This window comes from Pangasianodon hypophthalmus, chromosome 19 (assembly GCF_027358585.1).
Source record: "Pangasianodon hypophthalmus isolate fPanHyp1 chromosome 19, fPanHyp1.pri, whole genome shotgun sequence".
In the NCBI taxonomy this organism is placed as follows: domain Eukaryota; kingdom Metazoa; phylum Chordata; class Actinopteri; order Siluriformes; family Pangasiidae; genus Pangasianodon; species Pangasianodon hypophthalmus.
The window spans coordinates 10,102,578-10,127,195 of NC_069728.1; the positions used below are offsets into that span (position 1 = coordinate 10,102,578).

At 36.8% G+C, this 24,618-nt stretch overlaps 1 protein-coding gene across 2 annotated transcripts; it reads right to left on the reverse strand.

Annotated features, from left to right (window-relative positions):
- Positions 1-1,266: 1,266 nt before the first annotated feature.
- Positions 1,267-18,033, reverse strand: LOC113545260 (G-protein coupled receptor family C group 6 member A). Of its 2 annotated transcripts, XR_008305285.1 has the most exons (7): positions 17,747-18,033; positions 17,333-17,624; positions 14,792-15,565; positions 14,305-14,511; positions 14,045-14,162; positions 9,973-12,990; positions 1,273-6,010 (listed from the first exon to the last, which is right to left on the reverse strand). XR_008305285.1 is itself a non-coding variant. In XM_026944514.3 (6 exons), exons 1-6 carry the CDS (start codon positions 17,947-17,949, stop codon positions 12,077-12,079), a joined length of 2,508 nt encoding a protein of 835 aa, XP_026800315.3. In that variant the 5' UTR covers positions 17,950-18,033; the 3' UTR covers positions 1,267-12,076. The 2 variants fall into 2 exon arrangements, 1 of the variants encoding a protein (XP_026800315.3); XM_026944514.3 differs by having other exon boundaries at positions 1,267-12,990.
- Between the last annotated feature and the right edge of the window lie 6,585 nt (positions 18,034-24,618).

A 24,618-nucleotide genomic window follows, 5' to 3' on the forward strand; every position in this document is an offset into this window, starting at 1 on the left:
TCTTGCAATGGCAGTGTGGATCTGAGTGAGCTTTTAACACATCTGAACTGGAATCTTTTTGTAAATCTCAAACCTAATAGACTTTTCACAAAAAAAAGTTATGGATTTTACAAGTAACAAAGTCTTGCCACCATGCCAAAAAATATAACTGTGGAATGTAATAGGTTAAGTTTGAATGCAAGCCACAGTTTAAGTTTTTGAAAATGAACATGGTTCTCGACTGAGATGAGACTTATAATAAGATATGACAGTTTTCTTTTTGTACACTACATTACCTACCCGACCAGAACAACTACATGCATAGGTGGTAGATTGAATGATAGAATGAATTTATTAATTAATTAATGACCACCATGTTGTTACCTAATTGACACACACAACTTGTTTATTATTACGGTTTTACTTATAACTTAAATTTATCATGCACTCATTCTGCATGGTCTACTTTCAGTTCATATAAGAAGCAGTTTTTTTTTTTTTTACACTACATTACTACATTACATTAACTGGAATCTTTTTTGAAAACCTCAAACCTAATGAACTTTGAGTTTTCAAAAAAAAAAAATTAGTTATGGATTTGACAAGTGACAAAATCTTGTCACCATGCCAACAAATATAATTGTGGAATACAATAGGTTAAGTCTGAATGCATGTGACAGTTAAAGTTTTAGAAAATGTATGTGGTACTCGACTGAGACGAAAATGTGAATATGTGACAACCTCATATCTTAGTGTTACATTTATCATGCACTCAATCTGCAGGCTGTACTTTCAATTCATTTATGAAGGTTTTTTTTGTACACTATATTACTTGACTGACCAGAACAACCACTTGCATAGGTGGTAGATTGAGTGCATGATGATAGATTGAGTACAAGTTTGGCATAGTAAGAAAATCTTTATTTTTTCTGTGTTGTTTTGTTTTAGCTTATTATTTAGAGTACATACCATGATCCACTACTGTTAATGGAAAATAACAAAGCTTTATTTTAATTAAACATCATTATTTTTGCCTAATGCTTATATCTCTTATATGTAACAAAAATTAAATTTTTGTTACTGTGAAACTGAAAAGCTTTTTTTTTTTTTTTTTTTTTTTAAAACATGACTTACTATCTAAATGTATCAAAATTCAATTCAATTCAATTTTATTTGTATAGCGCTTTTAACAATGGACATTGTCACAAAGCAGCTTTACAGAAATAAATGGATTCACAAAAATATATTGTAAATATTTTATCACTGTGAATTTATCCCTAATGAGCAAGCCAGTGGCGACGGTGGCAAGGAAAAACTCCCCGAGACGATATGAGGAAGAAACCTTGAGAGGAACCAGGCTCAAAAGGGAACCCATCCTCATCTGGGTGCAACGGATAGTGCGATTATAAATAAATCCCTTCTATTATTGTGTACTATATGGACAAATAGTGCAATTGTGCAACCAATAAATTCATCACAGTTTTTGCAAGAAGTCCGGCTGGTTAAAATCTGTCCACTGATGGAGTCCTGAGTACGAAGCTGCTCGTGGCAACTGCAGCCCCAAAGCCACTACAGCAATCGCAGTCCCAAGCCATTACAGTACAGCTCCCCATATGTGATCCCCAAGCCATCTCCACAGCCCCCAGGTGGCACCATCCCCAGCAATCCAAACAGTTCTTCAGGCAGTCCATATGGGCCACTCCCAGCAGCAGCGAGCGAACTCAACCGATGAGAACTCCAACCAGAAGTAGGGCATCAGGATGGGTCAGGCAGCGAGGAGGAGCAGAAGGGGTCAGGATCACTGGCATCACTGGCATCTCAGAACAGCATCCAAACATCCCAGTTCACCATACCACTCTATGCCTGTGAAACCCTCCAGACCTGCCCCTGTACCTAAGAAAACTATTCACAAAAGGCTTGACTAAACAAATATGTTTTCAGCCTAGACTTAAAAACACTGAGACTGTGTCTGAGCCACAAACACTAAGTGGAAGGCTGTTCCATAACTGTGGGGCTTTGTAAGAGAAAGCTCTACCCCCAGCTGTAGCCCGCATTATTCAAGATACCAACAAATAGCCTGCACCTTTTGATCTGAGTAGGCATGGCGGATCATAAAATAGTAGTATTTTATAATCAATACGAAATTTGATTGGGAGCCAATGCAGTGTGGATAATGTGGTCATATCTTCTGGTTCTAGTAAGGACTCTCACTGCTGCATTCTGGACTAACTGGAGCTTGTTTATGCATCTACTGGAACATCCAGACAGTAAGGCATTACAATAATCCAACCTAGAGGTAACAAAAGCATGAACTAATATTTCTGCATCGTGTAGTGACAATATATTTCTTATTTTAGCAATATTTCTGAGATGAAAGAAAGCAATCCTAGTTATATTATCTACATGAGCTTCAAAAGAAAGATTAGAGTCGATAATCACACCAAGGTCTTTTACTGCTGCACATGATGAAACAGAAAGGTCATCCAGAGTTATGTAATCAGAAAGCTGACTTCTAGCTGCATGTGGTCCTAGTACAAGTACTTCTGTCTTTTCAGAATTAAGTAAGAGAAAGTTAATAAGCATCCAGTTTCTAATGTCTTTTACACATTCCTCAACTTTATTAAGCTGGTGTCTGTCATCTGGCTTTGCTGAAACATACAACTGTGTGTCATCAGCGTAACAGTGGAAGCTAATACCATGCTTACAGATAATTTTGCCCAGAGGTAGCATATATAGAGAAGTGTCCTCAATTGTTAAAAAATGTGAGATACTCTTTTCTATTTCCTCCCACCTCCTAAAAACATGCCAGTAGGTGGACTGGCTACTTTAAAATCCCACTAGATCTGAATGGCTGTGTGCATGGTGCCGTGTGATAGAGTTGAGTCCAATCCAATTTCTGCCTCATGATTTATCTCTATTTATTCATTCATATCCCTAAATGAATGAATGAATGAATTAATTAATGAATGAAAGACCACCATATTGTTACCTAATGGACAAACATAACTTATTTATTATTAAGTGTTTACTTATAACTTAAATTTATCATGCACTCATTCTGCATGGTCTATTTACAGTTCATAAATTTTTTTACATTACTACGTTACTTGACTAACCAGAAAAACCACATGCATAGGTGGCAGAGAGTGCATGTTGATAGATTACAGTACAAGTAGTACAAGTTTGGCATAGTAACAAGATTTTGTTTTTTTCTGTGTTCTTTTGTTTTAAGTTACTTTTGTTTTAGCTTAGTATTTTGAGTACATACCATGATCCATTACTGTTAATGGACAACAACATAAAGCTTTATTTTTTATTAAACATTATTTGTTCTGATGGTTATATTTCTTGATCAGGAAATACTACTTTATTTTTGTTTGGCTAATGGAAGATAGATTATGGTTTCACTTTAAAACACACACACACACACACACACACACACACACACACAATGTACAATATTATGCAATGTTTTTCACATATACATGTCAAAAATAGATCCATGATATATTTCTGTATCAACAGTCATGGAATGCAAGAAACAGTGTCTCTATAACCCTTTTCTTCACAGATAAATTAGGTTTAACCTTATTTTTAAACTTCAACATTATCGGGTCATAGGTTAACAATACTATGGTGTTCCTAAGATGTTATAAGTCGCCCTGGCAATCTTTTGGGTGCATACATCATGCATCATTTCGGATACACCATCACACCCCAACACTAAAAGTCCAGCTTCACATAGAGCTGACTGTAGAGAGCTACCTGGCTATTTTAAGCTATTGACATAAATTGTCAGGTAAATTTAAGCCAGTGAGCTATAAAGACCAGAAAACACAACTACTACTACTACTACTACTAATAATATTATACACAGAGAACACACACTGGTTAGTACATATACTAAATATATGCATGGTATATGTAACATGCTCATTTGTTATATACCTGTGAATAATGCAAAACACAGTTCTCTTTGTATTGGAGCACTTCAAGCTTGAATCTTCTGGGTTAGGGTTAGTAAAGCACATGGTTCATTATGTTAATTACAAAGCATTGCTCATAGTTCTCTCACATCAGCCTTTTGTATTGTTATTGCCTTATGTTTGATCCCTGGTTTGCCCTTTTAACTACCCTTTGGATTTGCCCTCTCATCTTGGAAATGTGGATTACTGTGTATTGACCTTAGCCTGTTTCATGCTGTGTTTCTCCGCGTCATGTTTGTTACACTTGTGTATTGTGCCTTCTTTCCTAATCGCTATATAATAATGACTGTGATTTAAATTCTACCATTGTTAGGCATTGCAAGTAGTATGTCATTAAAAAGGGATAACAACACTAGTGCTGTTATGTCTAAAGACTACTCAAAGACTATATTTTCTAAGGCAATGGAAGATGTTTGGGTTGTCCAAATACATTTATAAATAGCAACCTTAGTTTAAGGTTGCCAATATCACTGTCTGGTATGCACAAGAAAAGAGACAACAAAGAATGGCATCTTTCCCAGCCACTATTGCCTTCTTCCAGGTTCTTCAAAATAGTATTGGAAAGTATTGGAATGGCAAGGCCAGTTCCTTTCCTTTGGGGCAGTCGGGGCCTAATGGATAGAGAGTCGGACTTGCAACCCGAAGGTGAACCTGAAGGTTGTGGGTTCGAGTCTCGGGTCCGGCAGGGATTGTAGGTGGGGGGAGTGAATGACCAGCGCTCTCTCCCACCCTCAATACCACGACTGAGGTGAGACCCTTGAGCAAAGCACCGACCCACTGCTCTGTGTGTGTGTGTTCACTTGGATGGGTTAAATGCAGAGCACAAATTCCAAGTATGGGTCACCATACTTGGCCACAAGTCACTTCACTTCACTGTTGCTATACACTGGTATTGATTTGGGTTTCAGCTTTCATTTCCTATATTTACTTCTAGACGTGTTAAACAACTTAGAACATGATACCATGGTAACACGGCAGACCACCCAATTTGTAGATGAGCAAAAATATAGGAACAGATACTCTTACAGTACATTAAAGTAAATGACACTTAATATTTGGATGCATATAACTTGCTTGCCATAACTGTATGAAGCCGGCGAGCCACTGCCATCACGAAACTGTTGCATTCTTCTTTTGTGATGCTTTTCCAAGCTTGTACCACAGCTTCTTTCAGTTGTTGTTTGTTTTGGGGGGCGTCTCCCTTCAGTCTCCTCTTCAGGAAGTGAAATGCATGCTCAATTGGGTTAAGGTTTGGTGACTGACTTGGCCAGTTTAAAACCTTTCACTTTTTTCCCCCTGATGAAATCCTTTGTTGTGTTTGCAGTGTGTTTTGGGTCTTTGTCTTGCTGCATGATGAAGTAGCTCCCAATTAGATTAGATGCATTTCTCTGTAAATTGGCGGACAGAATGTTTCATTCAAAATGAATTCATTCTGCTGCTACCGTCATGAGTTACTTCATCAATAAAGATTAGTGAGCCTATTACAGAAGCAGCCATGCAAGTCCAAGCTATGACACTACCTACACCCTGCTTGACCGATGAGCATGTATGTTTCAGATCATTAACAAATCCTTTCTTGATCCACACTTTGGCCTTTCCATCACTTTGGTAGAGATTAATCTTGGTTCCAGAACTTTCATGGCAAATTCCAATCTGGCCTTTCGATTCTTACTGCTGATGAGTGGTTTGCATCTTATAGTATAGCCTCTATATTTCTGCTCTTGAAGTCTTCTTCAAACAGTCGCTTGTGATACCTTCACTCCTGCCCTGTGGAGGTTGTTGGCGATGTGACTGATTGCTGTTTTTGGTTTTTTCTTCACAGCCCTCACAGTGTTTCTGTCATCAGCTGTTTTCCTTAGCTAACCTGATCAATGTCTGGTTATTAGTACATCAGTGGTTTCTTTCTTTTTTTGGACATTCCAAATTGTTGTTTTGGCTGTGCCCAATGCCTGTGCCATAGGTCTGATTGATTTTCCCTCTTTTCAGCTTCAAAATGTCTTGCTTTTCTTCCATGGATAGCTCTCTGGTCTTTATGTTGGTTTATCCTTTTAACAAAAAAATGCAGTCAATGCACAGGCAAAACCCAGGGCTCAAACTAAGAGTAGACATTCAGAGCTATTAATTGTTTAAACAAGCAATCTAACAGGGCACACCTGGGCAAAAAGAAACAACAATTTCTATGTCCGTTTTAGTGATATGAATCCTGAATTGGACTTCACTTTTCATATTCTACTTATAATATACAGTATTTGCTATTTAGGAATTAACATCACATTTGTGCTCAAAACCAACTATTCAAAAATATTTACTGGCAGAGCACCATAGCTAGAATTTCGAGTTGTTTTCCTCTACTAATGTCTCACTTGGATTCATACCCAGTAGTCACTGAAATTCTCACTATGTGATTATGAATTATCTTTTAATATTCATCTCTTATAATGTGTATGTATCTCAGATGATTATCTTAATTAAGCTATCATTTGACAGATAATGTAGTTGTTATTAGATTACTGCTTGAAGCTTTTACAATACAATACTTAGTATGAATACCAGACAGTTTACCATAGCTCTTTTATATCTAAGCCTTGGGGTGCCTAGAATCATGGTAAACAGGTTGGGTTGTCAAGCAAATAAAAGTCAACTGCACAGGGATTTGTAACATATTTTTTCTGTATTGCCTTCTCGACTGAAGATGGTGTCAAGAAAGTTTATGATGACATCTGTTGTCACCTGTGATGCAAAAGCTACTTCTGGCTACTTGCTGTAGAAGGCTACCAGGGTTATAGCTTGGCGGCAATCCTACGTGGCAGACTCAAATGGTCCCAGAATATCGATGGCTATCTTTTCCCATGGGCAACTAGGTAGTTCCACAGGTATGAGAGGTGCAGGCGAGGGCTTGGCTGTTTTGTCGTTCAACTGACATGTCAAACATGAGGCAATCAGAGTCTCTACACTTCTACCCATCTATGACCACCAGTAGAGTTCACAAAGCCTTTGCTTGGTTCATACAATCCCTTGGAGTCCTTCGTGAGCTAAACTGACAAGTCTTGTACACAGTGGCAATCGAACCACTAGACAGTGGTCACCACATGTAATTAACAGTCCCACAATGGACAGCTCATGTCTGATATGAAAGTAAGGTTCTAGTTCTTGTTGCACTGCCTTTTTGTCTTTAGACCAGCCTTCCTCTATACACGAAGTTGGGCTAACTGAAGGCAGCTCTCTGATGCAGCAGTGAATTCAGAGACAGACAAAGCAAGTCAGTGAGAAACAGTGGCAACCATTTCTGGTTCATCTGTTGGGTCACCCATAAAGGGAGTCGAGAGAGGCAGTCTGCAGTTGTGTTGTATTTCCCAGGGCAGTATGTGACAGCAGAATAGCACAACAGATGGGTTGACCACCTAGAAATTTGCATGCCAGCTCTCCCCGTGCTTTTGTATGCAAGAAGTGTGGTAAGGGCCTGCTGGTCTGTGTGCAGAACAAAGTGTCTCCCCCATAGATATGAACTCCATTTTTCAACACTCCACACAACAGCCATAGTAACACCCTTAGTGGCAAAACTTTGGGGAGCAGGTGCATGTATGACAGCGACTAAGTTTTCGGGATCCGGTTGTAGTCCGTCTTTAGAAATTGTATGCCCTAAAAATTTCAGGGTTTGCTGGTTAAAGATATGTTTCTGTCAGGGACGGGACTCCAGCTCAGGTCTCCGAGGTGAGAAACTGACACTTTACCCTTGCACCACACAGGCTTGGGGGCTAGGGGGAGTACTTGCAAGTAGTGGACCCAAATGCAGAAACCCAGAGCACACTCCAAGGTAAAATGCAGAAAGTTTATTTCAAAAGCAATCTTCAAAATGCAAGAGAATTCCAGAAAAAATCCAAAAGTAAATCCAAGCAGGTTCAACTGGGTAACAAAAACACAAGATACCAAAGGCACAAAATCTCAAGAGTCCAAAAATTCCAATAGTCAAAAGCAAGGTCAAAACTGGATAAACAAAAAATACAAAAAATCTCTAGAAATTCAAAAGAACCCAGAGTAATTCCAGAAGGTTAAGTTGGCAATAACAAAACAAGATACCATACCCAAAAACAGGCAGTTAATAGATAAACCCAAAACAAGAACAGTCAGAAAATGACTAGGGCTTAGTCATGGCAAGAGAAACACTGAGCAAAGAATTGAGGAATAGGGCAACTTAAATACACACAAAGGAACCCAGGCACAGGTGAAAACACTGAACTTAATTACAGACACACACACAGAAAAAAAACTAACAAAAACACTAAAGGGGGACCTCTTGTGGTCAGGACAAAGCCATAACACTGACAGTTTCTGCATGTTTAGTTACACACCAGCCTCATTCAGATGGTGAAGTACAGACTGTGATTAGCATGGGTGCTCTATGTGTCTCCATAAACAATTAGGTCATCCAGGTAGGCCTGAACACCTGGCAACCCGTGCAGTATAGTCACCATCATCTTCTGAAAAGCCGGCGCAGCCGAAGCCAGTCCATATGGGACACGCTTATAACGGAACAATCTGTCTGGCGTGATAAATGCTATTAAATCCTGACTTTCAGGGTGCAATGGAACCTAGTGGTATACTGAGGCTAAGTCTATGGTTGAGAATACTGTCGCCCCATGCAGTTCTGGCAACACTTTCTCTATATGGGGCAAGGGTGGTTATCTGCAACTATAGCCTTGTTAGGCTCCCTTAAGTCGACACACACATGAATCCCACCTCCTCTATTTATGTCACTACAATTGGGGATACCCATGGAGATGCATCAACACGTTCAAATTATGTCACGTTCCAGCAGGGTTCTGAGTTCATCTGAAACAGCCTGCCTAACTGACAATGGCAGTCTCCACAATTTTTCCTGAACAGATAGGACATCCTCTTTCACTTTAACTTTGTGTGTGAATCCGCTTGCACAGCCTACAGTATGCACTGGCAGCGTTACAGGGTTCTCATTTGTAATCACCCATCACCTTCAATATGGCAGTGAAGTGCTTTCATCAGATCCGTTCCTAGCAAGGGTCAGCCTGACCTGACTATGTAAAATGTTCCCACTGCAGATTTACTGTCATGAAAGACATCTGTGGAGAAACAGCTCAGCACCGGCATAGACTCTTTAGAGTACGAAACTAGTTTTACTTTTGCTGGATTAAGGGTGCATGAAGCAAAACATGTATGGTAAGGACTCTCGGACAGTATGGATACTGATGAGCCCGTGTCTACAATTAACTCCAATGGCTGACAATGTCCATTGTTTAATTTGCATGTGTTACCGGTCTCAGACCTAGGGGTGCCTGTGCCAGTAGCAAATGATACACAGGCAAGGTGCACTGTGGATCAGTGAGTAAACTGTGAAAAACACAAAGAGACAGAGACGTTGTGTCTTCCCACAGTGGCAGTCAAGTTTATTACTGAAATGGTTTTTCTTCCAGTTCTGCAAACTCAACATTTCAAGACTCGACAATATTCTCAAAATGCATTTGGGAAACACGATGACATCACAAACTAATTGATTTAAACATCTGACAAAGTATACAAAATATCACTTATCAATACACCAGAAAAACCTAAAGAAAATATTTTAGATTTCACTCTATTAGAAACATTAATTCAATATTATCCGTTTCACTTATTTACTCCCATTTTCCTCCTGCACACGCACACACCGAAGACCCATGTGCTGAACACTCAAAATGGCCGCCGAATGGAGACTATAATACGCGCTAAGAAATGTAACTCTGTAGCACTCTTGAACCAACAGTATAACTTGCGCTACATGGATTCGACACTTCAGTAAAAATCTCTCATATGTAATGAGCATGAATCGTCATGAAGCTCACGTTTCAACTGTTTTCTTCCTTTATAATTCTCCGTGAACCAAAAGACTTATCATGTACTTCCAAACTCACTCAAACACATTAGATTCCACTCTTGCACATTTCCGTTTACATAAGTACAATGAAATTAACATTTCCATGAAATATTTTCATACCTGTGAAAAACACGAAGAGACAGAGTCGTTATCTTTTTCCACAGTGGCAGTCAAGCGGCAGTCGGCTGAGCGCGCCAACCGGGAGCGAATTAATCTCGCGCGACTTTCACGTGCACAAGCGGCACCTATTGGCGTGGCGGTGTAATACCACGAGAATGAACTGTTCTCACTGAACTAGAATAGTTCTCAAATATTTATTTCTTTTTAAAAAATATGGGGGGCTGTTTTAAGTGAACCTTTAAAAAACAAATGGCATTTTCTCAACCCATTACACACGCAACAGAGAATTTTGTCTTTCACAGTCATAGGTTCATTCATGTATAATACAGTGAGCTCCGGTTTCTGTTTCTGTGATGATGAACTTTAGCGAAATGTCCTATTTTCCCACAGGAATTGCACACTGTTTTAGTCTCTGGACATTAAGGCTTATTAGCTAGATGGCTGATGGATCTGCAACGGTAACATGAATGCCCGAGTTTACAACAGGAAATGTTCAAACATTTTGAGCCAGACAGTAAGAGTAGGGCATGGCAGGAATGGAGCAGGTAGGGGGACTCATGAAGCAGGCACACCAAGAAGCAGGCACAGACACAGAGTGTGTATCCTCTTTCTTCTTTATTCTCCTTGTTCTGTACCTACATTTCTATGTCTGTCATCTAGTGGCTGAATAATATCTCTGAGACACAACAAGAACACCGGTGAACACAATGACTAATTAGCACGGGTGAAGATAGTTAACATGAAAGGGTAGAGAAACAAACACAAAGCTGCAAAATGTTTCCATCTAGTGACCAAACCAAGAAATTCAGGCTGAGCATTAAAGTCTTGGCTAAAATGTGAGTGGAATGACACAAATGAATAATTTATTTGAGAATGCTGGAAAGGGGCAATTGCTTCATTTTTCTTTTTGTTTTTATCCCCAATTGGCTGGTCACTGTCCTGCACTGGCTTTCATCCACAAAATATTGTCCATTAGGACAGTTTTTTTTTAAATACTATCCCAGCTGGGGAGTAAAGATACTGTCTGCATTGATGCTCGTGGACACTGAGAAACACAGCACTTCTGTCTTTGTGTCAATCACCTCTGATTTTGAGTTTGACTGCTATCATCACCAACAGGAACGTCATTTCTCTTCATTGTCCATCAGTACTTCAGGATGCTCTGTTTGGCTCTTATGGTGATCACTATTGTTTTCTTATTATCCAAACTGCAGAGCGTTGTCTTGGTGGTTATAGATTCAAGTAAAGTGCTGTCCTTTTTTTTTTTTTTAAAGGTGAGCTGCCCATTATGGTGATCAGAATGTGATTTTTTGTAAAACAAATTTACACTTGTTTATTTATATGATTTGTGTACATTTCCAAATAATTAAAAATTTCCACCACAGAAAAAAGATTTTCAATAATATCCAAAATAATTTCAAAAAAACTTTAAATATACAATAACTGTTTCATAGAAAAAATACAATAACTGTTTTCAAAAATACTGCACTTTATGTAAAATGAAAAATTCCATACAATTATTGGCAGCTTTGATGAAAAGTATAATACAAAAACAGTAATGATTCATATTGTGAGATTAGGTAGAATGGAATGCTGTAGAGTCTTATTTTAAATCTGTCTTCCTATAGTGTCTAATAAGGTTGATGAGAGATCTTAGACCTTTCCTCTATGCACAGCATTTCAAGAGCCTTTGCATATTCTTATGTTTGTGCACGCAGATGTTTGTGCAGTCCTTTTCAATTCAGACCAAAGATTTTTTTTAAATTCAGAGTTAAAATCTTTGCAATGATATGATCTTTGGGAAACATTGTTTTTGTGCCCTGCAACTAATTCTGTATTAATGTATATAATTCATGATTTTGGTAATAATACTAGCTACGTGCATGAAAAAAACCCTTTACCACTCTTAGTGCAACTGGAAATACAATGTGTGTGCCTGGAAAAATATATCCTGTTTTAAGATAATTTACTTCTTTTGAATATTGTAACATATTCAGCTTTGTTTTTGTTTGGTCTAAATATTTTGCCTATTGGAAACAGTAATGACTTCTGACCATCTGCCTGTCAAGAGTCAGGAGGGTTAAGCTGGGTTTATGAGGTTGTTCTACATGTTGATTTGCTGTTGTAATTCCTCTTCAGCAGATGAATCCACTTGTGGAGAATTAGCTCGCCTCGCTGCATTTTCTGATAATATCCTATACCATTTTGGAGTGAAGTGGCAGAAGATGACTCCGTAGGTGGAGACCATAATGGCAGAGAGCTGGATAATGGGCCGCTGTTCGATTTGTGTGACAAAGAGTGGAATAAAACAAAGCCAGGCAAACAAATGAAAGAGCATGCTGAAGACTATAGACTCAGTATCTTTCTCTCTCCCTTTGAAGGCCAACACAAAACAAAGAACAGCTAGAATAGCAATATATATATGCATCATGGCAAAGCCAACAAACTTAGCTCCTTGAGTACACAGACGGTTCATGGTAAGAGGATCTTTTTCAGATGGCTTTTCATCAACTTTAAGAGGATCAAATATAAACCAGAAGAGGCAAATGAGACCTTGAACAACAGTGAGGATGCCTATATTGACAAAAGGCTTATTAAACTTGCTTAAGTAAAGCTGTCTATGTGGATCATAGGACATGAATTCTAAGAATGAGCTAAAGGCAATAACCAGAATGCATGATACAGAGAGAGTGAATCCAAGACCGTACATGGCCTGTTGTACCATGCACTGATGGGAGCTTGGATCGCCTAAAAAAGCTATCACACTTCCAAAACTTACAATCAGGCCTACCTGCATGATGCATAATAAACTGAAGTTTTTCTTTACTATTTCATGGTCTCTATATTTAATGAAAAATATAATTGAGACCACTAACAGTAGTATGCCTATTACTGTTCCAATAATCACCACAATAGAATGCGCTGCAGACCACTCCAAAATCCCCAACTTCCATTTCTCACATTTCGTTGAAGCAGGACGAGAAGTTCCATTTAGACACTTGGTACAGGTTGATTGATCTGCATGAAGAAAAAGTGGAACATCATAACTATAAATGCAGGAGGATTAGGAGTAACATGGGCTTATTCTGGAAAAACTTTTTTATTTATTTATTTATTTATTTATTTATTTATTTACAAATTTTGAAGCTGATGTGAATCATTTTAATATATTTATTTGACCACTGAATAAAATATTCCATGTTCAAAATATTTTTATTAATGAATCAGGATGCAATATTATCCATCCATCCATCCATCCATCCATCGCCTCTGGTTTATCAGCCAGCCTTTCCCCGTTCCTCCTAAGCTGGCTTCCAGAGTGAACCAAATGACCAAAATAATATATAATCAAAATAAAACTGATTGTTTCTGAGTGAACCACAACTAATTGAACATACTGTATATAAATAATTACCAGAAAAGCTTCCTACATAGTTTTATATTTTTTCCACAGAAAAAGTGCGAACAGCTTGTAATGAGTTCTAGGAGGAGGCTACCAGCAAGATTACACTGGATGAACTATCATTCTTAAAACCTGATACATATTTCTACATAGTTATCTTCATTCATATTCCTTAATATGTGCCATCTTGACATAAACTGAGGAAATGAAATCCCTCATATTTTGCAAATACCAGCATCTCTTCATGAACTAAGAGTATTGTCTGGTCAAGATGTTGTAAAAATTATTTTTTGGCTATAGGTAAATGATAACCATAGGCTAATAAAAACCTGCCTTGCCTACAAATGTAATTTCCTTGCCTTTGGGCTTTTGCCATAAATCTGATTAGTTGGACTGTGGTATTTGGGAAAAAAGGTGTTTTGGAGTTTGATTTGATTTCATTCTTAGTTTTCATATAAACCAATGCATAATATAATTTTTTAGCCATGTTCAGCTATTATTGTTTACAAGGGAAGTCATGTCTCTTTTGGGCAAGCTACGCTTAGGTTAGCTCCCTGAGACTACAAAGAAAACTGTTTCATAGCCTTTTCTGAAGTTATAACCTTAAGAAAAAAACTCTGCTAACCTTAAAATGTTACTAGGTATTTATACGCATTTAATTGTACTTACCCTCCTGGTCAGAATAATCTCCAGCACTGCAGCTGATACAAGTATAGCAGCATGTTATATTTGATATGTGCTTGTGTGTGCCTGGTGGACAACGCTTTGAACATCTGGACTCAGGAACCTTGATGCGAAGAGAGAGGTGTACTTTCGTTAAAAACCAATCCTTAACTATATAGTTATGCTAATTATAAACATAACAAACTAATGTTTTATATTTATATATATGATGTTTCTAAGATAAATAGCATTTATTTTTCTCTCACCGTGTTGTTAAACCATGAGATTTTGTGCTCATAGACATCAACATCTTTATTGCTTATAAGGAATTTCCCCACCACATCAGGTACTCTTTCATCACCGTCCTTCTTCCACATGATAAGATCATAACCATTTTCAAAATCACCATTTTTATTAAAGAAATATGCCTGGTTGTCCAAGGTGAAGTGAACCTCACGAAGAATGCTTATAAGCTGAACATAAAAAGGATGAAAATATTTTTAAAACATAACACAGTTTGGAGTACTGTATTCAAAGATCATATTTGTGTTAGATAAATGAATGTAGAATATTTTCATTTGTAGTCCAGTAACCTATTCTGTAGAGTATTAGTTGTTTTGGACAATTCTCCTCTTAGATTTTTATAGTCCATTTTTTGTGTAGGCTCCTAATTGTTATAAATACAGTTAGCTATAGTAAGCATTGAGCTTCTTCATCCTAAATGTTTTACTGATATTAAAAATTGACTAATACCTTCCAAGGCAGGATGTTTGTGTCTCCAGAGCAGGAAATGTTGTCACATTTTAAAAGTGTCTTGATGGCATGAGCAATGGCATAGACTGCCACTCTCTGACCGTAAGCCTCTGTCAGATCCACGTTTTGAAGAAGGTAGCTATTGCAATCCAAAAGAAATGAGTTCTCTGATTGCTGACTCTGGGTGCAGTTGGACATTTGTTTGTACTCACTGATGAAATCATTCCTTGCGCCTGGACTTGGTCTAAGGTTCTGTAGGTAGCCTTTAAAACCAGGAATTTCCCCAGTGATAAAGGTAAAACCAAATACATCTCCCACTTTGTTAATGTCTTTCATCTTCATTATGAAGCGTGTTGTAGACCAGGCATCACTAGCAATCCAGACCCGACTAATATTTCTCTTGATCATCTGTGTAAAGAGCATCTGCACAAGTTCTGGTCTTAGAATAAGCAGAATAACTGTGGCATTCGAGGATTCAATACGATCAGCTACCATCTTTATCTTCTCTTCCATATGTATAAAACCTAGGTAATTTGGTAACACTTCCTGGAACTGGAGACACACATGTTCTTCCTGTGCATCCTGCACAAAGTTCTCAAGGACTGCTCTGCCATATTCATCATCAATGGTAACCACCCCAACCCAGTTCCAGGAATAATGTCTCAAGAGCTTTGCCAGTGCCTGTGTCTGGTACATGTCACTTGGGACAACGCGAAAGAAGGAAGCGTAGCGTAATTTGTCACTCAGTGCTGGTGCAGTAGAAGTGCAACTAATCTGTTAAGATAAAAAAAAAAAAATAGTAATATACATCAAAAAAAGAAAAGAGAAACCAGTTAATATGTTAAATTGATTTGTTGAATATGTGAGTTAAAATGCCTTGTCACACTAATTACAAATGATCATTTTTTGATTATACACAAGCAGTTCAAATATACACTTACCATCCACTTTAATAGGAACACATGTACATCTGCTTACTTATGCAGTTACCACAATGCATAAAATCGTGCAGATACAAGTCAAGAGCTTCAGCTAATATTCACATCAAACATCAGAATAGGGGAAAAATGTGATCTCTGTGACTTTATTTGTCACATGGTTGTTGGTACCAGATGTGCTGGTTTGAGTATTTCATAAACTGCGGCTCTCCTGGGATTTTCACACACAACACGCTCTAGAGTTTACACAGATTGGAGTGAAAAACAAAAAAACATTGCGTGAGTGACAGTTCTGTGGGTGGAAATGCCATGTTGACATGAGAGGTCAGAGGAAAATTGCTACATTGGTTCGAACTGCCTTGAGGACAGTTGGAGATTAGAAAAAAAAAATTCCCTGCTCTTTTTCCAGTTTTCAACTGACCAGTTTCAGTGAGTCTGTGCCCATGATAACCTCAGATTCTTGTTCTTGGCTGACAGGAGTGGAACCTGATGTGGTCTTCTGCTGCTGTTGCCCATCCACCTCAAGGTTTGATGTGTTGCAGGTTCTGAGATGCTTTTCTGCTCCCCAAAGAGTGCTTATTTGAGTTACTATAGTGTTCCTATCAGCTCAGACAAGTCTGGTCATTCTCCTCTGATCTTACTGATCAACGAGGTGTTTCAGCCTGCAGACCCTCCACACACAGGATGTCTTTTGTTTTTCACACCATCCTGTGAAAACCCTAGAGAATGTTGTGTGTGAAAATCCCAGGAAAATAGCAGTTTCTGAAATACTTAAAGCAGCCCAACTAACACCAATCATGCCATGGTTAACGTCACAGAGATCACATTTTTCCCCATTCTGATGTTTGATGTGAACATTATCTGAAGCTCTTGACCTTTGTCTGCATGATTTTATGCATTGTGCTGATGCTATTTGATTGGCTGATTGGATAACTGCATAAATTAGCAGGTGTACAGGTTAAGTAATTAGTGAGTTTATAGGAAAGTCACTGATGAGGTCAACTTTGTGCAGACTGAACCTTGTGAAAGTCAAAATTACCAGGATATAAAAAAATATTTATTTATTAATTATTATATTATACCAAATTTTATTCAGGTGCATAAATAAAGAAACAAGCACTAAGAGGTAAATAAATTTCTCTAAATATATAAATGAAATGGAAACAATCCTAGGATATTATTCAGAACTGTCAGTTCAGTGTGGCATGCGGGCTCATTAAAGAATCTTCATCAATCTGCAAGAACTTCAATATTTTTCAATCAAATATACTGAGTAAAAGTCTTAAAAGCTTTTTTGTCACCTGTCAATGGAGTGCTTGAACATTTTACAATAAAAAAAAATTTAAAAAAGAGCTATGTAAAACTGCATTTCTGTTGAAATTATTTCATTTCATGCTGGACCAAGTACCTATCTTTTTTCTAATTGCAATATATTTTCAAAATTGCAAATTTGTAAGAACCATTCTTGGAAAATAGAAATGTAACAATTGCACAATTTGTGAATACAGGTAAACAATTTTCACAAACATTAAGTCAGGTCAGGTTATACGATGGAACCAACACTACAGAAAATCTGTTAAGAACAATGTTTCAGTATTTTTACCTGGGGAATCATGTAGAGACTGAGTAATTTTGCAACAGGAATAGATAATTCTGAGTATCTTTCACCCAAGAATGCTTTTATGGGTGAAGTGAAGTTTGAGTAGTCAGAGTGGACTGTAGGTGGCCCATTAACAGCAAGCATGCGCTCCACACAGTCTAAAGCTTTGGTACCATATGCACAAGGATCACACATCAGATATCCAAGCTTAATGCCAGGAAGGAAGCCAGAGTTATTGATCTCTTCAATTGTGTGAATTGCAGCTAAAGATGACACAAATGGTATATGATCAAAGCTGGAAATGAAAAGAAAAAACAACAAGCCCTTAAAATGAGACATAATTAAAAGCAGCGTGGTTGATTATATATATATATTTTTTTTAAATAATAAGAACATTAAATTCTCCTCTATACTCACTCTGTGCAAGTATACATTTCTGGGCAAATCCGATCCTGAAGGTCTTTTATATTAGAATGAATTGATTCCAGAATTCCAATGACAATGTCTCCATGTAAGTAAGCTCCAAAATGAGACTGATTAAAATCACAATGTGCCACCAATCCTAGCATCATAGTCACCCCCAGCACATAAAGACACAGACGAGGAACACAGGTTGTCATGTTGTGAAGAAGTGAAAAACATAAACGTTCTGTCTCACACTGGTGGAATGAAGAAGAAATCTGAACTTTAAATTTGCAGAGATAAACACCCCCTGAAATATGCGTCTTCCTGTAATTTGGATGAAAGGTAGTAGAACAGGTACAACAGCCAGTGACACACTGTTAACCCTTACTGTGCTTAATACAGTCACTTATTGTAAAATGGGCATTAAAATACTGTAGCATCATCATACAACAGAAAGATGTAAGATGTGTTGTAGCATGGGAATTTAATGTGATGTCAGTATGACATTATGGTTTATTATAAAAGTTACAATAAGATAAGACAAGATCCCCTGTAGGGGAAATTCAAGTTGATACAGCAGTCAGCAAGTAGGAGGAGTAACATGAAAGAAACGAGAAACATTTCCATAAGTACCTGTACAATAGAAATGGTCTTTGTGTATGTACACATGCTTGAGTTCTGTGTACATTTGTATATATACATTAGCAATATGGTCCAATATAAAAGTTGTAGAAGCTCCAGGGTCCGTAGTTTGATTCTGAGCTCGAGTTCCTATCTCTGAGTATGTTTTCTGTGAGGCACCAAATATAAAAATCTGAACACTCTGTTCTATATGCCATTTTTGAACATCAGTGTTCTATCCTGATACATTTAGATAGTGATTCATGTAAGAACAAAACAAAACAACAACAAAAAAAAAAAACATTATGTGGCCACCAAGATCTTATCTTAAAGCAAATAACAAGTATTTTACAATTTTTTTTTTTTTTTTTTACTGATAATGTTAATGATAATAATAATGTAACGATAAAGTTTTTTTTACAAACAAAGATTAGATTTAACCGCAGACAGTGTATGCCTATCTGTGATTAACAGAGCATTTCTATTAAGATAGAAAACCGGTAAACCGTCTGTATTTACATACACAATGGTGTCTTTTGATTGTGGACTTTGACAAAGATACCTCCTCCAGAGTGTTCTTGACTTGGCTAGATGTTGCAAAAGGGTTTTTCTTCAGGAAAGAATTCTGATGTCATCCACTTTAGTTCTCTCTCGTGGTCTTCCAGGCCTTTTCTTGTTGCTCAGCTCATCAGTGCATTCCTTCTTTTTAAGAATGTAACAAATTGTTGATTTGGCCACTCAAAGTTTCTCTATCCCTCTGATAGATCTGTTTAGGTATTTCAGCCTACTGATGGCCTTCTTCACTTGCACTGACCCCATATTTTTAGTTCCCATGAACAGCTACCAAATGCAAATTCAATGCTTGGAATCAACTCCAGATCTTTTTTCTCCTTAATTTGTTATGAAATAATAAGGAAACAGGCCACATCTGGCCATGAAAGTGCTTATCAGTCAATTGTCCAATTACTTTTGAGCCTGTGAAAATGGAGGGACTCATAAAAAATAGCTGTAATTCCTAAACAGTTAATGCAATATTTTTGTTAAACTCCTTGAAGTAAAGCTGAAAGTCTACAATTCAATCACATCTTGATTGCTTCATCTCAAATCCATTGTGGTGGTGTACAGAAGCAAAATAACGAAAATTGTGTCACTGTTCAAATACTCATGTATCTGAATGTATATAAAGATTTATTCAGACACTTGTCTGGGACAGCCGTGTCAACACTATTACTGGTACTTCCTGAAATTATTCTCCGCTATGAAATGAACGGATGTACAGAAGAAGTAGGTAAATGTAAATAACTGTAGCTACTCAAGCAGGTAGTCAGCTTAGCTGTATTTTTGTAATTTCATAGCGGACACTAATTACAGGATTTAGTGGTTGTAGTGATGACACCCCATCCCAAACGAGCGTTCTGAACCATGACCCACCTTAAAAAAAAAAAACACTCACAGACTTGCTTTTTACACCTGCAAACTTTACATTTAACATTTATATTAATATTTAACATTAACATTTAATATTCACATTTCACACTTACATTTAACATTTAGATTTTTTTGTACATGTAACATCTATGTTTAAAATTTATAAATTATTGCTACACTGAAACTAAAAGGCTTTTTTTTAACGTGACTTCTAAATGTATTAAAATGGCCTTAAGTGTTCAAAAAATTTTGAAAAGAGCATTTCCTCCTACCTCCTAAAAACATGACAGTAGGTGGACTGGCTACTTTAAATTTCCACTAGATCTGAATGGCTGTGTGCATGGTGCCTTGTGATAGAGTTGAGTCCGAGTGTGTATTCCCACCTCATGATTTATCACTGACCAGGATGAAGCAGCTACTGATGAAGAATGAATGAATGAATGAATACCTAACTGACAAACAGAACTGCAGAAGACAGACAGACAGACAGACACACACACAAAATAAAATGTGTCACCCAATTGAGAATACAGATCTTGCAATGGCAGTGTGGATCTGAATGAGTTTTTAAGCCATCTGAACTGGAATCTTTTTGTAACCCTGAAACCTAATAGACTTTTTGAGTTTTTCAACAACAAAAAAAAAATAGTTATGGATTTGACAAGTGACAAAAATATAATTGTGCCAAAAAATATAATTGTGGAATACAACAGGTTAAGTCTGAATGCATGCCACGGTTAAAGTTTTAGAAAATGTATGTGATACTTGACTGAGACGAGATCTGTGTAATGTGATTTTCACAGAAAATATGAATATGTGACAACCTCATATCTTAGTGTTACATTTATCATGCACTCATTCCACACCCTGTACACTGATTTCATATATGAAGGGTTTTTTTGCACACTATATTACTTGACCGACCAGCACATCCACATGCATAGGTGGCAGATTGATTGCATGATGATAGATTGAGTGTAAGTTTGGCACAGTAATAAGATTTAAAAAAAATTTCTGGGTTCTTTTTTTTTTATTTTAGGTTAATTTTGTTTTAGCTTATTATTTAGAGTACATACCATGATCCACTACTGTTAATAGAAAGCAACATAAAGCTTTATTTTAATTAAACATCATTATTTTTCCTGATGCTTATATTTCTTGATCAGGAAATAAAATATTGTTTTTGTTTGGCTAATGGAAGACAGATTATGGTTTCACTTAAAAACACACACACACACACACACACTCACACAATGTACTATACAATGCAATGTATTTCACATATGCAAAAATAGATCCATGTTACATTTCTGTGTCAAGAGTGGAAAACAGTTATGGAATGCAAGAAACAGTGTCTCTATAACCCTTTCCTTCAGAGAATTAGGTAAATGTATGTAATGGCAGCTTAATTTTTGTTTGGCTTATGGAAGACAGATTATGGCTTCACTTTAAAACACACACACACACACACACAATGTACTACACAATGCAATTTATTACACATATACATGTCAAAATAGATCCTTGTTATATTTCTGTATCAAGAGTAGAAAACAGTCATGGAATGCAAGGAACAGTGACTCTATAACTCTAAGTAGGTAAATGTATATATGGCATCTACTCAAGTAGGTAGCCAGCTTAGGTACTGCTACATGCACTATATACCTACTTCTCTACTTCTGTTTGTAATTTCATAGCAGAGATTAATTACAGGATTTATCGGTTGTAGTGATGACACCCCATCTCAAACGAGTGTTCTGAACCATGAACCACAAAAAAAAAAAAAAAAAAAAAAGCCACTCATGGACTTGCTTTTTTACACCTGCGAACTTCTACATTTAACATTTAGATTTTTATTTAACATTTACATTTAATATTCACATTTCACACTTACATTTAACATTTACATTTTTATGTACATGTAACATTTAGATCTATGTTTAAAATTTATATTGTTACATTGAAACTAAAAAGCTTTTTTTTTTTTTTGCCTTCTAAATATATCAAAATGGCCTCAAATGTTCGAAAATGTGAGATAGAAAAGAACATTTCCTGGAATCTTTTTTGTAGACCTCAAACTTAAAAGGCTTTTTGAGTTTCACAATGAAAATAGTTTTGTTATGGATTTCACAAGTGACAAAATCTTGTCACCATGCCAAAAATATAATTGTAGAATACAATAGGTTAAGCTTGAATACATCCCAAAGTTAGAGTTTTCGAAAATGTACGTGGTACTCGACCAAACTGAGACTTGTGTAATGTTACTTTCAAGGCATATGTGAATATGTCACAAACTCATATCTCAGTGCTACATTTACCATGCACTCATTCCACACACTGTACATTCAGTTCATATATGAAGGTTTTTTTTTTTGTAAACTATATTACTTGACTGACCAGATCAACCACATGCATAGGTGACAGATTGAGTGCATGATGATAGCTTGAGTGCAAGTTTGGCATAGTAACAAGTTTTTTTTTTTTTTTTTTTTGGGGTGTTCTTTTGTTTTAGCTTATTATTTAGAGTACATACCATTATCCACTACTGCTACTGGACAAAAACATAAAGCTTTATTTTTTATTAAACATTATTTGTTCTGATGGTTATATTTCTTGATCAGGAAATACTACTTTATTTTTGTTTGGCTAATGGAAGATAGATTATGGTTTCACTTTAAAACACACACACACACACACACACACAATGTACAATATTATGCAACGTTTTTCACATATACATGTCAAAAATAGATCCATGATATATTTCTGTATCAACAGTCATGGAATGCAAGAAACAGTGTCTCTATAACCCTTTTCTTCACAGATAAATTAGGTTTAACCTTATTTTTAAACTTCAACATTGTTATCGGGTCATTCAACATCATTATTATAAGTTTCGTTCTTATGCTTATATTTCATGATCAGGAAATACTACTTTATTTTTGTGTGGCTTATGGAAGACAGGTTATAGTTTAAAACACACACACGCAGGAGGAGGTTTCCTCTGGGTACTCTGGCTTCATCCTCACTCCAAGGACATGTGTTGTAGGCTGATTGGCATTTCCAAATTGTCTGTGGTGTGTGAATGTGTGTGTGATTGTGCCCTGCGGTAGGCTGGTCCCCCGTCCAGGGTGTTCACTGCCCTATGCCCCAAGTTCCCTGTGATAGGCTCCAGGCTCCCCTGCGACCCTGTTTAGTAGAAAATGAATGGATGGTTGGGCTCAGACACAATAAGGTCAGCTATAGCAACAGCAAGTGTATTGTGGACCAAACGTATCCCAACTGTTCCTCAGTTTTCATGGCATTTAAGCAAGGCAGAAGACTCGCTTGAGCAGTTCTATGGAAGAGGAGACAGTGGCCTTGCAGTGAAAAGGTTTGGTTGGTTCAAATGCCATCATCAGACCCTGGGAAAAACACTACAGCTGCAGTTATTACCTGAATAGGTCTTTGGTGTACAGGCCCAGTAAGCATTCAATGATTGCCTCCTTCTGACTCTAAGGGCAACAGATTATGTATTTACATTTATAGCATTTAGCAGGCATTCTTATCCAGAGACTTACAAAAGTGAACTGATATAACTAACATACTCACAATAATCCAAATAACTATGGTCTAAGAATACTACTAGGCTAAAACACGAGTTATTGGGAGACATTTTTTTTAATTTATTTAATTCATGTGTGTATAGTTCCTGATCTAGTTTTCTCTCATCTAATTTTATTCTGATGGCAAGTGTCACCCATGAAAGAAGGACCTGAAGTTCCTGTTTGAGATTCCTAATGGAATCTGATGGAAACCATTAAGCCATTTCTCATTACATGATGGAAACCATTCAATTTTCCTATTTTTTTCTAGGAGAGAAGTAAACTGTAACTGGTAGATGCAGAGATGTCTTTACTGCTTAGTTCATTTATTCTTAATTGTGGAGAGAAGTGTCTTTAAAGAGAGTAGGCCCCAGCACTGATCAGTTTAGGATGGCCCTTATCCACACACAGACAGTGCGAAAGGTGCTGTTGTGAAGCTTAAACTCTAAAAAGCAAGGAAAGTTTAATGTGCAGACTTTTCATTTTCATTCAGTTGTAATTTATTTGTATGTATCATCTTGCCTTTATATTTTTTTAAATTTATGATTGCCTAAAAAATCTAGCAATTTATACTGGAAAAAATGTTAAAATAAAATAAGTTAAAAAAAATAAGAAGAGAGGAAAGAAAATAATACATAAATTCTGATTAAAATTGTTTTGTTAATAACTAAATGATTACATTTTATAAATGTATTCATATTTTTTCATTTCAAGGAGCTCTGTACTGGTTCTGCCTGATCTTAATAAAGTAAATGATTCGCCTATTGCATGACTGGACCAGAATTGTATAATTTTGGTTTTAAAAAATTTATTTTAATGTGCTCACAAAAGTGAGGGGACACATACCCTTAGTTTGAAGTATGAAATAATAATAATCATCATCATTATGATTAATGTATTGTTTTTTGTTGTTACCTAGATAAACATTTTTCAGGTCTGTTCCATTGTTTTGAGGTACTTTTGCCCTCCTTTAATCAGAAAAGTTTCATCTAAAAATGTAAGCTCAAGCAGGACAAATGTACTCAACATAATAAAGAAAAGGGGAATCAGAGACTACTTTAAAAAAAAAAAGTATATATATTTTTTTTTACTCAGACTAATTTCTGCAGTGTTTTAATCTGAAAATTGGCAATGCAAATGTGGTTTACAGAACACACTAATAAAATTTTACCCACTGCTAAGAAATTGCAGGGCCTTTGTTACAAACATAGCAAACTTTTGGGTCATACCACTGGCCATTTAAATTGTTAA